This window comes from Simochromis diagramma, unplaced genomic scaffold (genome assembly GCF_900408965.1).
Source record: "Simochromis diagramma unplaced genomic scaffold, fSimDia1.1 OVJJ01000602.1, whole genome shotgun sequence".
Lineage (NCBI taxonomy): Eukaryota > Metazoa > Chordata > Actinopteri > Cichliformes > Cichlidae > Simochromis > Simochromis diagramma.
Window position 1 is genome coordinate 14952878 of NW_024387040.1, and position 14343 is coordinate 14967220.

At 41.1% G+C, this 14343-nt stretch overlaps 1 protein-coding gene across 1 annotated transcript; it reads right to left on the reverse strand.

Annotated features, from left to right (window-relative positions):
• Positions 1–1935: 1935 nt before the first annotated feature.
• On the reverse strand, positions 1936–9406 carry msl2b (MSL complex subunit 2b). The gene is made up of 3 exons (XM_040044207.1): positions 8098–9406; positions 4409–5775; positions 1936–3560 (listed from the first exon to the last, which is right to left on the reverse strand). Exons 1-3 carry the CDS (start codon positions 8237–8239, stop codon positions 3261–3263), a joined length of 1809 nt encoding a protein of 602 aa, XP_039900141.1. The 5' UTR covers positions 8240–9406; the 3' UTR covers positions 1936–3260.
• Positions 9407–14343: the final 4937 nt, after the last annotated feature.

The following is a 14343-nucleotide window of genomic DNA, read 5'->3' on the forward strand; positions in this document are numbered from 1 at the left end:
CAGATTTTAATTTGAAATTGATGTAATTTTGCTTTTCGATTGCTGCGATGACGTCCGTGTCTGTTTTGTCTTATTTTTGTAAATGTTTTATTATTAGAAAGAAAGAAATTGTTACTGATTATCATTATTATAATTTTTCCTTTTTACAAGACATATTATTCAGAAGAGGCATGGCACAAAAACGTCTGAAAAAGAATTAAATAAAGGTATGATAAATAACTACTCTGATACAAATAGAATTAAAAACATGGAGACAGATTTTTTAAGTAATGCAGAAGAAGATGAAACAAACCAAGTATATCAGACATCATGTTTAATAATTAAGCTAAAAAATGATTGGTAAGATTGTGGCAAATGAGATGGATTCTTCTGACAATATTTATAACTATTTTAACATTTTGCACAAACTTATTTGCCTTAGAGAATAAATAATTAGAAATTAACCCAGAAATTACTTATAATTGTAATAATATAGAAGGAACTGGGACAAAATCTATTGATTACCTATATTTTTATTCATGTCAATTTTAAAAGAAGTTAAATCTAATGAAAAGTTTCCATTTTGTAGAGTTTTTATGTTTGTAATAGAAGTATTTAACAAGCTTTGGTAAATAGCAGAACATATTATATTGGAGACTTGTTCTCACTCGACTGACAGTTGTAAACATGATCCACAAAAATGTGGATATTGAGATATGAAAGATTACTGAGAAAGGATGTAAACATCTGGATAAAGAACAGAAATTGCAATTAATAATTTCTACACACACACATATGTAGTGTGTGATCTGTGTGATTGTTTAACTTCCAGGCAATAAAAGTTCTTTAAAATCACATTTTGGGGATATGTTGACAACCTTTTTAAATTCTCTTTTAAATTATATTTACTAGTGATTCTATAAAGGCATTTGTTTAGTAAATTTGAGGAATGATAATACGGTTCATTTTGAAAATGCTTTAAACTCGTGTAATAAGAAGAATGCTACCAAGTAACAACACTTGCTTCTAAACTAGACTTTGTGGACGGCAGTTAAATTGTTTTTAAATTTTTAATTACATTCAAGTCTTCCATTAAAGATTTCCTGATATCCAGTCAATTCTTTATGAGCTGTGTAGAATATAAACCTTGACATGAATAAAATCTGTGATTTTATTTATTTTTCACGACATTTTTTATCAGGAAGTTTTACAAGAAAATTTCTAAGGTTGTTTATTTAAGTTTATTTTAACCCTGTAATGTGACAACACAAAGTCACTTTATTGCACTATTTGTTAGTTATGTTTAACGTCAAGATATTTACATTGATTTCAGATTTGTTTTGACAATATTAGACAAAATAAACGTAGTTGTTCTCTCATATTCTTTTACGTTCATACCATTCTACTCATTAAGCTATTTGTTCTACATTTGTTGTGTTCAAGCTGATTTTTGACTGTTGTAACAAAAGAATATCCAAACCTTTGGACAAGTTGATCTTATCTTACTTAGAATTGATACTTCTCTGCAAATCACGTAGCAGAATAAACCACTGGTAACCTAAACATTGCTGATATAAAATTACAAAAGTGAAGAGAGCATTGTCACGTTTTAGAGAACTGGATTGTTCCCACAGTCACAATTAAAGCCAAGTTTCATTGAATCAAAATCATTCCTGTGGATCTAAATTTATAAAATGTGTTTGCTGTTTTAACCTTTACATCATAAAGGTTTATTACTACAAAAGGCATTTACAGTTACATCTTTAGTCCAGTCAAAGTGGCTCAAAACTGCTTTCTAGCCAAGGCATGTTGCTGGTGCCAAATAATTACTGCAGCATTAGGTCCAACACTGCCCTCTACTGCCTAACTTCAGCAGTGCCGACAGATCAATAAATACTTTCAACATGCTTAATCTCAGTGATAAAGGGTAGAAACAAATAACCACACAACACTTTGTAAGTTTCTGATTTTCTTTCTTTTTTGTGGAAATATGTTACAGTTATATTACAGGTATTTAAATGCCCAGAGGGAGAACAAAAACCTTTTTGGAGACACCAGAAACTAACGCTAAGAAGAGGACGACGACAAGAACTTAACCGGAAACAAACTGGTGCCCAACACGTAACCTCTACGTTAGGAGACGTCCAATAAATACTGCAAATGTTGTTAACGCATTTTTATTTAAAAGAAAACAAAACAAGACAAGGAAAACAGGTGTGCTCTCCTCCTTTTGAGTCCTTTGTAGTATTTAGCAGCAAGTGTGTAGCTTCCAGAAACCAAAAAAAAAAAAACTTGTGGAAAAGCAGTGCACAGGGCCTGCAATCAACCAGAGTTTTTATACACAAGTAAGAACAACAACAACAAAACATTAAAAAAAAAAAAAAAGTGGGATAAGTGCTGAAGTTTTACCATCTTCCTGCCTCAAAACTCACCAAATCATCCAACCTTCCCCAAGCTTCAGGATCTTTAAACATTCAAAAGACGTAATCAAAACTCGGCTGGTGGTTTTAATCATTTTTATTCCTTACGTATAAGAGCTTTTATTTCTGGTGGTTTACAAAATCTACTTTTACCAGTGCGAAAACATTCTGGTTGAATGCAGACATCTCCCCGCTTTGCATCGGCTTCCATTGGTTTTAAAGTAACTTATAAAATATATCATAAAACGTCTTCTTAAATGGAAACCGATAAGTCCATGTACAAAAGGTTCTCTCTTATATATAAATTACACCAGTCTCTGATGAAGGTGGTGGTGACGATGTCTCCATTCCTGCTAGTAAGGTTCATCTTCAAATAAAACCCTCCCATACACACTCACATGCTCAACGCACACACACACACAGACATGGACACACAGACACATACACACACGCTGAGAGCCGTGTGACCGTGGTCAGCACGCCCGACTTAGCTACACAACATGCTCTACATATTACCCATAGTAGAGAAGAAAACAACAACAAAATAAACCCCTCTATACCCACTGAAATGAAATCTCTGCACATACAGTAACGCTACATCTCCTCTTTCTTCTTCTCTTCTCTGTATGCAAGACCACAAGCATGGTGCAGTTTCGGGCGTTTGGATGGAGGGCGCCTCCTCAGCTTCAGCTGGTGACCCTCGCTGCCGCCTGTCACTGTAGCTGCCTTTGTTCTGGCTCCGCCGCTGTACGAACCGATGGGTGACGCCACCCAGCAGGGTGAGGGAGGGGCGGCGGTGGTGGTAGGGGTGGGGGAATGTGTGTGACTACTGACCGCGGAAGGGGAGGGGGGGGCCGGACCTCAACAGTCAAACCGCATCTCCAGCGAATCGTCATAGCCCCGGTTGTCGTGCCCCGCCCCAGATAGGAAGGCGGCCGTGACAGGCGCCCCCGTGGCTGTGGTGACGTTGAGGAGGGTGTTGCCCGGGGAGCTGGTGGCCGGGCTGCGCAGGGCCGCTGCGGCGATACTGGTGAGGTTGATGCCCAGCGTGAGCCGGGTCTGCTCCAGAGCTTTCTCTGGCACGGCGAAGGCCTCCAGCTTCTTCTCGCCATTGGCCATGTACGAGTTCTGGCAGCCGCGGCAGATGCAGTCCAGGCAAGCCTGAGAACAACGAATGGGATCAATAACATTTAACAAACAACAACATAATAGATGATGTTTGGGTTATAGCTGCGCGTTTTATTGGTCTTCCGGTTCACTTCGACATTATGTTTTTGTTTCTTAACGAACTTTGTAAACCACCTTTAAAGTTTCAAATATAAATAAAGGTATTATTAAAAAGTAAATATTAAGTTTAATTTGCCTTCTAACAGTTTTCAAGACATCTCATCACTTCTACACACTTCAAAATGATTGCCTGTTGTGTAATCTGTAAATAAAAGATGGATGTAGCCACTGTGATGTCATCCGTGGATGGGTGAAGTCCAGTAATGAAGCCTCAAGTTAAGCATTTATGGCATAATGATCAGCTGGTGACAATCGAGTACTTGCCTATTGACTGACAGCATGTCAGCAAACCTGAGATAAGCCTACTTTCTGATTGTAACAATGATCATAATTTACAATACGGACTTAATGTTTTATTCAATATGACCATAAACTAGTGACCGAGCCCATAAAGTCATCAAGAAAGTGTTTACTGAAGGCACAGAAAAGGGGAACTGAGGGCTGGAGTCACTCCCTCTTGTCCATTAAGAAAAAAAAGTGCAGTTTTCAGTGGCTATGTCCACCTTTTATACAGTTGAAAGCAGCTATTACCACTCAACACACAACTTACAGAAAACCAAAAGCCGTCCATTGCTTTGATTTGAATTTACAGTTTAATATGATTATTTTCATACAGAGATGCCAGTTTCTTACTTCAATACAATGCAATTAGTTTCAATTTGATGTGATAACAAACAGAAGCGATTTTATTAGTGTATGGATGGTGTGTGGAGCATTCTCACCTTGCGGTTTGAGTAACAGGGGCAGCGTTGCCCCCTACAGGTCAACACTGAGGGGTTCTGGGTAGCCCGGCCGCACTTGCAGCCCTTCTTCTCCACAGGCTTCTTGTACAGTGGCTTCGAGGGGCTGGGTGGGTGTGTGAGGGGGTGAGCGTGAGGGTGAGGGGGTACTCTGTCACGGGGCTGCGTGCGGGGTTTGGGGGCCCCTTGCCTGGCCTTGGTGTACGACTTCTTGGCGGCACCGTGGTGCTCCACAGTCTTTTTCAGAGCCTTGTTGGGGACAAGTACAGTCTTACCCACCTTTGGGGTGCTGCCATTAGGTACCGGGGCTAGGTGGGGGTGAGGCGTTGCTGCAGGGAACTTAGGTTCCTGTTTGGTGGTGGCACCAGGGTTGGGGTGGTGGGGGGAACTGTTGGCACCAATGGGGGGCCCTCGTAGGAGGCTGGAAATAGGGAGGGGCTGCACCTTCTCGCTGTCGCTTTCTGAGCGGGAGCGTTTGCGGTGGCAGCGAAGCGGTATACGGGGGGTGACTGCAGAGGGCTGAGGAGGGGGCTGCAGTGAGGGCTGCGGGTGTGGTTGGAGGCGACGGGAGCTGTTCTCTGAAGGGAGGGAGGCGATGAGGCGGGATGAGTCTTGGCCTGATGGGCAGTGAGGCCCGTTTCGGCTAGACTGAGGTACAGAGGGGTGGCAGCCTGGCTGAGAGTTGGGCTCAGGTGAAGGGTCAGGGTCAGACTCTGTCTCTAAAGTTCTGAGCACCTCCTCTACACTCAACAGTAGTGGCCCCCCGCCGTGTTTCAGGTCGTCCCCGAAAGCGCCGATGTCACAAAGTCCCGTCTCTGAAGTGCCTGTAACACTCATGCACACTGGGATCTCCTCTGAGAAGCTCTCCTGCTTCGTGGTGATGGGGTGCAGTCTGTCTGAGCTGACCAGGCCGTTACAGTCATGCAGTCCGTTAAAGCCCACGGGGCTCGGTTCTTCCACCTTGAGCTCCTTTGTTGCTGGACCGCCATCGGGCTGACCCACCTCAGAGGTCGACACCGTCTGTGACAAACGAACAGAGTCTGAGACATCCTCCGCTTCTGGCTCACTCTCCGCCAATGTCAGGCCCTCATTGAGGATAGCCTGCAGGTCAGGTGAGTCACTGGCAGCGCTGGCTATGTGTGGTGCAAGTGGCGACTGTGTGATGTAGAGACAGAGCTTCCTGTAACAGTGGACGAGCAAAGAGAGCTGCCGGTTTTCCTCGAAGCGGGAATAGTCCTTGCACCAGCTGCAGGACGGCTTCAGCTGCATTCTCTGACCCTTACAGCCTCGACAGACGTAATGCTGACATGACGAGTTGGTGGGAGCGATGGGGTCCTGCAGCAGGTTGCCTGAGCATGAGAGGACAGGGAGAAAAGGTAAAAAAAACATGAATGAAATTGCAGATATCACAGGAACAGGCAGAACAGCCCACATAAATGATTAAGTGGCCATTGCAGGATCCAGAAAAGACAGCATGAATTTTTATTTCTGGTGTAAAATAGGCCTTTGGGGTGTGAATGGGCGAGTAATGATGTCCATGGGGGGGTGTCACTCCACCTCTCAGCTTTGGACACTGGTGGGGCACTAGAAGAAGATGACTGATGGGTTCTCTTCCTTTTATACCGCTGTGCAAACACTAAAAAAACGAATACACTAAATTTGCTAATAGATTTCAAGCAAATTTATGGCTATTTGCACACTTCTGCAAATAACAATAAATACAATAATCAGTATTTATCATAACAAGTTCAAAGTGAGGTTGCAGTTTTTTTGTGTGTGTTTTTTTTTTTAAATAAATGACACAGCATGTGGTCTGCATATATTTAAGGTAATGAGTCTGCATTACCCTAGTTAATGTTTACGGTCCTTTGATAAAGGTTAAAAGTGTATATTTTCCTTTGGGGATAGCAAAAATGTTTTATATGCATGTAAAATCATGAACATAGCAACACGCCTGGTAATAAAATCCTTAACAAGCCAGCAATCATCATTAACATGAGATAAATTATGGCTTTATTTACAGACGATTGGTTCCTTTTTGCCACAGCTTCCTAAACTGACATGTATTTGTAAACCTGAGCTGTGCTTGGAGGTTTTCCAGAGTGAAAGACAGCCTCTCTTTCAGGGGAGCTTCCTGCTAGAGAGTGCAGCTGCAAAAAGAGGGGGAAGGGATGAAGTTCCATTCACAAGAAACAAGCAGGCCTACACATACGGCTCTGCCTGTTTGACAAATCAAGCATAACTCTATATTTAAATGCCATAAAGACTATTATAGCCATCCATCACAGAGGACATGGAAGTTTCTCAGTCTTCTTGCAATCACAGCACCATAAATATCACCTTTACGTAAATAAACGCATAAATAATTCATCAAACCATCCATTTACTGAGAACCTGCAAAAACAGCAGCCACAGCTTCCTCTCTATATTGGAAATGGTATATACACTCACTCTGGCCGAAGGGAAATGCAATGCATTTTGTATTGGCGGTGAAAACCCTGTATTAAATATACATTAAAAGGTTGACTTTAATATCCAGCCGAAGAAATGCTCCCTATACTTTTATTAAAGTTCGTTTTAGTTCAGTGAAGTAAACACTGTAAGTGAGCTGTCTCCTTAAACGACTCCCTTTGCTTTCCTTTCCTAGATGGAGTTGAACATTTCTGTATCTGAGGAGGAGGAGGGTGAGAAAGCAGATTAGGTGCTCAGCATCCAGCATGTGAAGGGGCTGTTATTCAACAGGATGAACCAGAGAAACGCCCAGATGCTGCCAAACAGCACCCAGAAGGGGGTGTGTCAGGATGGGTGTAGCTGTGACTTAAGATGCGTTCATGACACCTCGGAATTTACCATATAAACAACCTTTTGGAGAATACAGCAGTTTAACAATGCAGCTTGATTAAAAAAAAAAAAATTACAAATTTAAAACAGAACCTGTTAGTTATAACAATAACTAAATGCATAAACAAAAACAAATTATTTAGTCAGTATTGAGATCACACTCATTCAAAGTTAAAAAGAAAAGGGGGGGAGGTGTCTTTAATTCAAAGGATTTCCTTTAAATGTAAGCAACAGCAAATAAATAGCTAAATGTGAACTAAAATATATCTATAAAATGTTCTTAATGTGTTCATATGGAAAGAAGCATTTAATTTTAACTTAATTTTTTAAGCACTCGCTCTGGGGAGGGGGATTCTGGTTTTACTAAACTTACTTAAAAATAAAAACATGTTTGTCTTTTAAGTTAAGCAGATTTCCTAAAACTACGACCCAGCAAAAAAAATCCAAACAGGAGTTGCCAAATACGTCAGACATAATACTGGCTATAGTTTGATTACCTGGTTTTCATGATCCACAGGAGCCAAAATCGTAAATGCAATTAAATGTGGTTCATTGCCGAGCTCTAAATTTAAGTAAAGTACAAGCACTTCAAGACATATTCAAGTACAACACTTCATATGCGCGACAGCTCAGTTTCCACCATGCTGCTGACTTCTTTTGTAATGTACTCAGACATTTCCGTCAGTGCTTGAACGCAGCACCATTTAAAGGCTCACTCCCACTGTTAAGACAGCTGACAACGTTACCTATAAAACATCCTCTCAATAATAAACACACACATATACACTGGCTTGCTGTTAAATTAAACTATAATATAAACTCACACTTACCGCAGACCAAGCAGGAGAGGGACTGGCGGAAAAACGGCAGGAGCTTGCAGAGCTCCGCAAGAGCCCGGGGGTCTCGGGGGTCGCACTGCAGCACCGACCGGCTCGCAGACACGAAGAGAGAGGTCGCATTCACCGGGTTCATCTCAGCTGTCTGGGCCCGGCGCTCCAGATGTATTAATACGTTAATAAAAACACACCAAAGTCACACAAGAGGATAAACAAACTACCCGCAGCTCCCGCTTCCCGTGAGATAAAATTACTGTTTTTATCAAGGGAGTCCGGTGGGGGCTTTGAAGGGGGCATATAGGTGGATGTCACGGCTTCAGTTCCCGGTTGCTAGATAAATCCCACATGAAGAGTGAAGATCCAGGTTTAGTCATCCCCCGGTCACATCCAATCCATCTTCAATGCGCTGTCTTAGCTTTGAAATCACCGCAGCCTCCGATCGGAGATTTGTTTGCATTAAAATGCAGCTTCATGCGCACCGTTTCGGTTCGTTTCCTTCCCATACGTAATTTAAATTAAGACAAAGCATCGTGAGGCACTCCTTCCGTCGCCAGTGGCCTTTTTAACGCTTCTCACAGACACAGCTGGCTAGCTAACTAGCTAGCAGCTCCGAGATTCAAGCAGGCTACTCTGTGACAAAGTGGCCCGGTTTGCAATCGTACTCCCATGATATCCCCATAGTCCACATGCATGCCTGTCCCGAGTTGAGCTGGTGTCACACAGAGCATCAATTACCCCACACCGGGGCGTCAGCGGCTCCTATTTCCTCACTCGGTGCAGCCCCAGCAGGCTCGTTATGGTTGTGTTATTGTTCGCAGAGATTCACGGCGGCTCGAAAACAAAACAGGCCGCCTCGGCTTCAAAAGCTCCTCCTCGGAGAGAAACGCCGACACCCGCTCCTAGACAGGGGAGCTAGCGTGCGGACGAGCAGATGGTGGCGTCCGAAACAAAAATAATATCGAAGCCGCCGCGGTTCTATCCGTGTGGAGCCGAGCAAGCCAGCGGAAGCACCGGGCTCTGGTGACAGTGCTAGCCGTCAGAGCTGCGCAGGGAAGCCGGCTAAAAAAGCAAGGCCGCTCCCCTCTTCGCGGGATTATCGGGAGTCTTTCGTTCTCGTTTCCCTCCTTGGTGGGAATGTGGTGGGAAAAGGGGAGTTTATCAATCCTTCTGGAGCTTTCTTTAGACCCCCCGAATATCAAAGGAGAGAAAAATGATTAATTTCCCTGTTTGTGTACCTTGCTATCGTTAGCCACTGAGTAGTCCTCACACATCCCATCGCGTTTCCTACACATAAACAAGGGGGCGCTGTTTCTCACATCTCGCGAGAACTCGGATAAGGCGGTTCAATTAAAAAAAAAAAGGAAGAGCGGTAGATCTAACATATTGAGATGATTTATTTCACTTTTTAAACATAATAAACGAAAATTAACCTTCTAGATAGATAGATATTTTATTTTTCAAAGACCACGTTGTTGAAAAAAGCACAACCCATTCTTGGTTTTGATTTAGGAATAGTGACTGATATTTCTGATATTCACATGACGTTTTCATTTCTTCTTTATATCTAAGAAGGCAGTAAGAAAGTCATTAGATTACATTCATTTTTTCTAAACATGACGATGGCAGTGAAAGTGCCCACTTTAAGACTTCACAACTAGACTTAAAATCCAGTGGGCAACTTTCATCTTCTGTACTACGGTTGCCAACCGTCCCTTAAAATACGGAATCGTCCCGTATTTAAAAACAAAAGTACACGTCCCGTATTGAGCTAATAAGGGACGCACTTTGTCACGTAATACAGTGAGAATCAAAAGTAGTCTATAACTTTTAATGGAATTAACACTTTGTTTGAAAACATAATTCCCAGCCCCTCTCCTGCTTTGTGACCAATGAGCTGACAGCACACTTATGACAATTCGAGTATAACAATTCAGATTACCGCTTATCTCATTGGTCGAGGAAAGGTCGCTTACAGAGAAAATACCGGAAGACAACAGATGACCACAACAAGAAGCATGGCCAACAGGGAAACAAACGCCGACACTGCAGTGCAAGTCTCGGATGACAGTACACCTAATGCTGGGCAGACACTGTGCGATTTTTTCAGTCGCGTTATTCAGCTCCTGCTCAAACTGCACGATTGACTCGCAGGGGTTAGAAGTTCATAGGTCACGGTGCAGGGTCTCACACTATACCGCCCGATGCTCTGATGCGACCTGAGTGCTCACACTGTGCGTCCATAAAATGAAGGTTATAACAGAAAATCTGTCGCTCTCTCTCCCTCTCTGTCTTTCACTCACACAGACACATCACCACCACCATTAACTTTGCTAAATTGCTAATGAAAAACATTGATCAGGCAGCTGTGATTGAGCAGCAATGTAAATCCAACTATTTTCACGGTTGTTGTGGTCATGATAATTTTGTGATGCCACATCGAAAAGGCTCGGATGAGCTTTCCAAAGTTCTACAGGTTGTGCCTCCGTCGCTTGTGTCCAGATCACACGCTGCACAGCCGTGCTGAGAAAGGGAAGAATGGGAAAAGGAAAACACCTGGCTGGAAAAAGTTAATATGGGCATGTGCAATGAATATCAGCGCTATGTGGCCAGAAGTGTGATAATATAACTTATTTTGTGTAATAAACAACTGCAAGGATAGATGATTACAACAAATTGATGACTAATACATAAAAGTAATACATAGATGAATAATGATGATGAGTTTTGATGCGTAATCATGGGAACAAGCGGGTTTACAAACAGGAGCAGCTGATTAGCATTAGAAAAGCTGAAATAATACCTCAACTGAAGCCAATTGTACTAAATGCACTAAATGTGCACTGTTACAAGAATATTTTTCTTTCTATTGTTTTCTATTATTTTAAGTTAAGCAGGACAGAGTTCTTTTAAAGAAAGATTTACTTATATTCTCAAAAGTTAAGCATGACAGGCTTCTGTTTAAGAAAGAGACCTGTTTTACTGTGTTAATGTTGTCATTTTGAGCTAAAAATAAATGGCTAAATGATCATTTGTTTCACATGTGTTCATATCACAAAGAATAGAATATGCATCTACTTAAATCAACTTCAAGTCAAATGGTTAAAAAAATAATTTCACACACAAAAAAAGAGCTAGAAAATTCACCACACTGGGAAGGGTGAAGACAACTGGGTCGCCCGGCCCTGGCCACGAGGTGTCCCTTATTTATTTTTCAGGGAGTTGGCAACCCTATTCTGTACTCTCTTTGGTACAGTTGGTACGCTGGTATAATGCATGTCACATGTGGAAAAAATGTGCCATTAAAAGACAAAAATCTGAAAGACTATCCTTCCATTGTAAGTGTAAGGCACAGTTTCACTACTGCTGTTAGTGCAGTGACTTCCTATTGAGAAATACTATTACACTTAGTTACATTCAACTGATGACTTCTTCAGTTTCACACTGGGGTCAAACTCTAAATGGACTGGTGACCTGCCCAACGTCTATGCCCTATTATAACTGGGTAGGCTAGTTTAAAAGATGAATAGATTATATTTTTCTACACACACACACACAAAAGGAATTTAGCCTAAAATGACTATTTCTATATTATTTTTTAAAATGACATACTATGCTCATTTGAAGCTCCATATTAAATTCTCTATATCTATATCATTGCAATTTATTGCAATTTTGACTTTTAATTTTACTTTGGTATCCACAGTGGTAGCTACGTCACACTTTATTCCTTTGTATTTCCGTGCGTGGTGAGAACTCGGTGCAGTTCAGAGATAAAACCACGGTGTGGTGGTGTTTGAGAACCAGAAGGTTGACCAAAGACGGGGGAACACGGAAAGAGAGGATATAAATACATACTCACGGAAAAGTCAAACTAGTCTTAAAAAAATGGCAGCCTGTCTGATTGAAACAAGCTGATATCTATCGATGAACTATCCCAGAAATTACCTTCTGTTTCCTCTCTCTTTTTTTTTCTTTGTCTGCAAGGTTGCTGACCACCAGGGACTTTCCGTTTTGTCTCGTTGAGTTATGCGGAAGATGCATTTTCAACAGCATGCTACCTTACCATCCAGTCACAGCACAAACAGTTGGTCAGCTTTGATAACTGATGAAATTAAAATTTGTAATTATCAAATAAGTGTTCAGCTTTTTAAATGTAATCACTTTCTGCTCTTTTTCGTTAAGCCTAATAGTGAGCTAAAAACTTTCATTCATTTGACAGCTGGTTAGACAAAACAAAACATTTGAAATCTTAAATAATTAATAATTGGATAATTAATCATGTAATAAAAAAGAATCAACGAATCAGTGATGAAAACCATTGCTGTAGCCCGTCTGTAAGTTTCAAAGTTCTAGTATTCCCGTTTTAAACTGACAAAAAGTGTGAATTTCCGTTTCACTAAGAAGGCCAAACTTAGCATATAGTTTACTGACATGCTCTGACACACTTTTCACGTATGAATAGATCTAAACACAAAGCTGCCAACCAGCCATCAAACGCCTTTATTTTCCTTTATAAGGTCAGCCAGCATAAGACATTCTGCTCATAGATGTATATTACCTTTGACTACACTTGACAGTGTTGACTGTGAATATGGCTGCATACTCAACCCTGCTCAGAATCCATGACATCTAGGCCTCAGTAGGGCCTCAGAACACAGCTAGAGCCAGGGTAGACCCAGATGTGTCTGTTTTTTGTTGTTTTTTAATTTGTAAGTCTTGATTTTGACATAGTTAGTGAAGTTTACTCTGTGCAGTAGAACAACACGTCGTAGTTGCACATAAAAGATTTCAAAGCCACAATACCTGAAGCTTTTTCAGTCAAAGTCTCATCTTATAGAAACCTTTTAGTTTGTACATACACGGGGTAAAAGGTAAAAGCAGTGTATTGCATAGTGCTTTTCTGCTCAGTCTGAGCACTCAGAGCATGTTATTTACCACACTTTTTGAATTTGTTCAACTTGTGTGGGTTTTATTGAGCAATATAAAGTTCAATAAAAGGTGAAGTTTTAACAGCTGTTCAATGACTTTGCCTGGCTACACAATACATACTCGAACTGATGTTCCTGCAGTTTCTCAGGCAGAAACCTGTTAAATGTTCCCAGCTCATTCTAAAAGACAAAAGGCGACTGAGCGTTTGCTGTTAGTGCTCCTCGGTTGTGGAATGACCTCATCGGTGTCTTCTTTTTTAGTCACTGCTAAAGACTTGTTTATGTCATAAGGCTTTTTTGAAAATCTATTTTTTATTTTTGACATTCTCAACCAAAGTCCATCTTATTCTTTTAATGTACTGTTTTAAAATGTAGTTTTAAGTTATTAATCACAGTGGAGTCAAAGCGTGGTTTTGTTCTTTGTCTTATTTTGACCTTACACCTGTGTCTTGCGTGTCCTATCTTTACCCGTATGTAAACTGTTCTAGTTTGTTCTTTTGTTCTCCGTTTCTGGGAAGCACTTTGTACTGCTGTTTCTTTTAATTGTTATATAATTACATTTTGCTATTAGTGTTCAGAAGTGCAAATATATACAAAAGCCTGCTGATAAAGACCATGAGATGTGGAAAAAGCGTGAAAATTAAAGCTATAACTGACACAAGTATAGTTTGAATGTTTCTGATATACACGTGCATTCCATGTGCAAGAGTAATTCCTCTTTTAAGGTTAAACAGTGTGTCATGGAACCATGACTGTTTCCTTTTTTGTTTATTATGGCAACCGTGGGCGCTACAAATAGCTGGTTAGTCAGTCTCTGAGGGCTATTCTTAGCGTGTCTCTGATCATGCCCATGAGTTTGGGTGATTCCCCTGCTGTTTCTCACATGTGGCACCAAGAATAGTTTGTCTTTGCTGAAATAATTAATCGAGCATTCATTAAGATAATTTGTGTTGTATTGTTGTATTATTTAAGACTTTCTGTTTTAACATCACAAACCTGTGCAGCAGCTTTTATGAGTCCACATTCTGTGTCTACTTGTACAGTTCATAATATCAGCACATGCCTTACAGTGACCACTTGCATCTACTCAGTTTCAGTTCCTTCAGCTTCAAGTGGAGGATCGTCACTGGTGACTGGGCTGTAACCACAGACTCGGCTGTGGTTACGGCCAAGAGACCGAACAGCAGTCTTCAGAGGAAGAGCCCTCAGTTGTAATGTCAGTTTTATGAATGAGTTCAAAACGACCAATAAAAACTGACACTGAAAGAAAGAACTATAATGTGGTGGCTGTCAGTTGAAAGCAAAAGAGGTA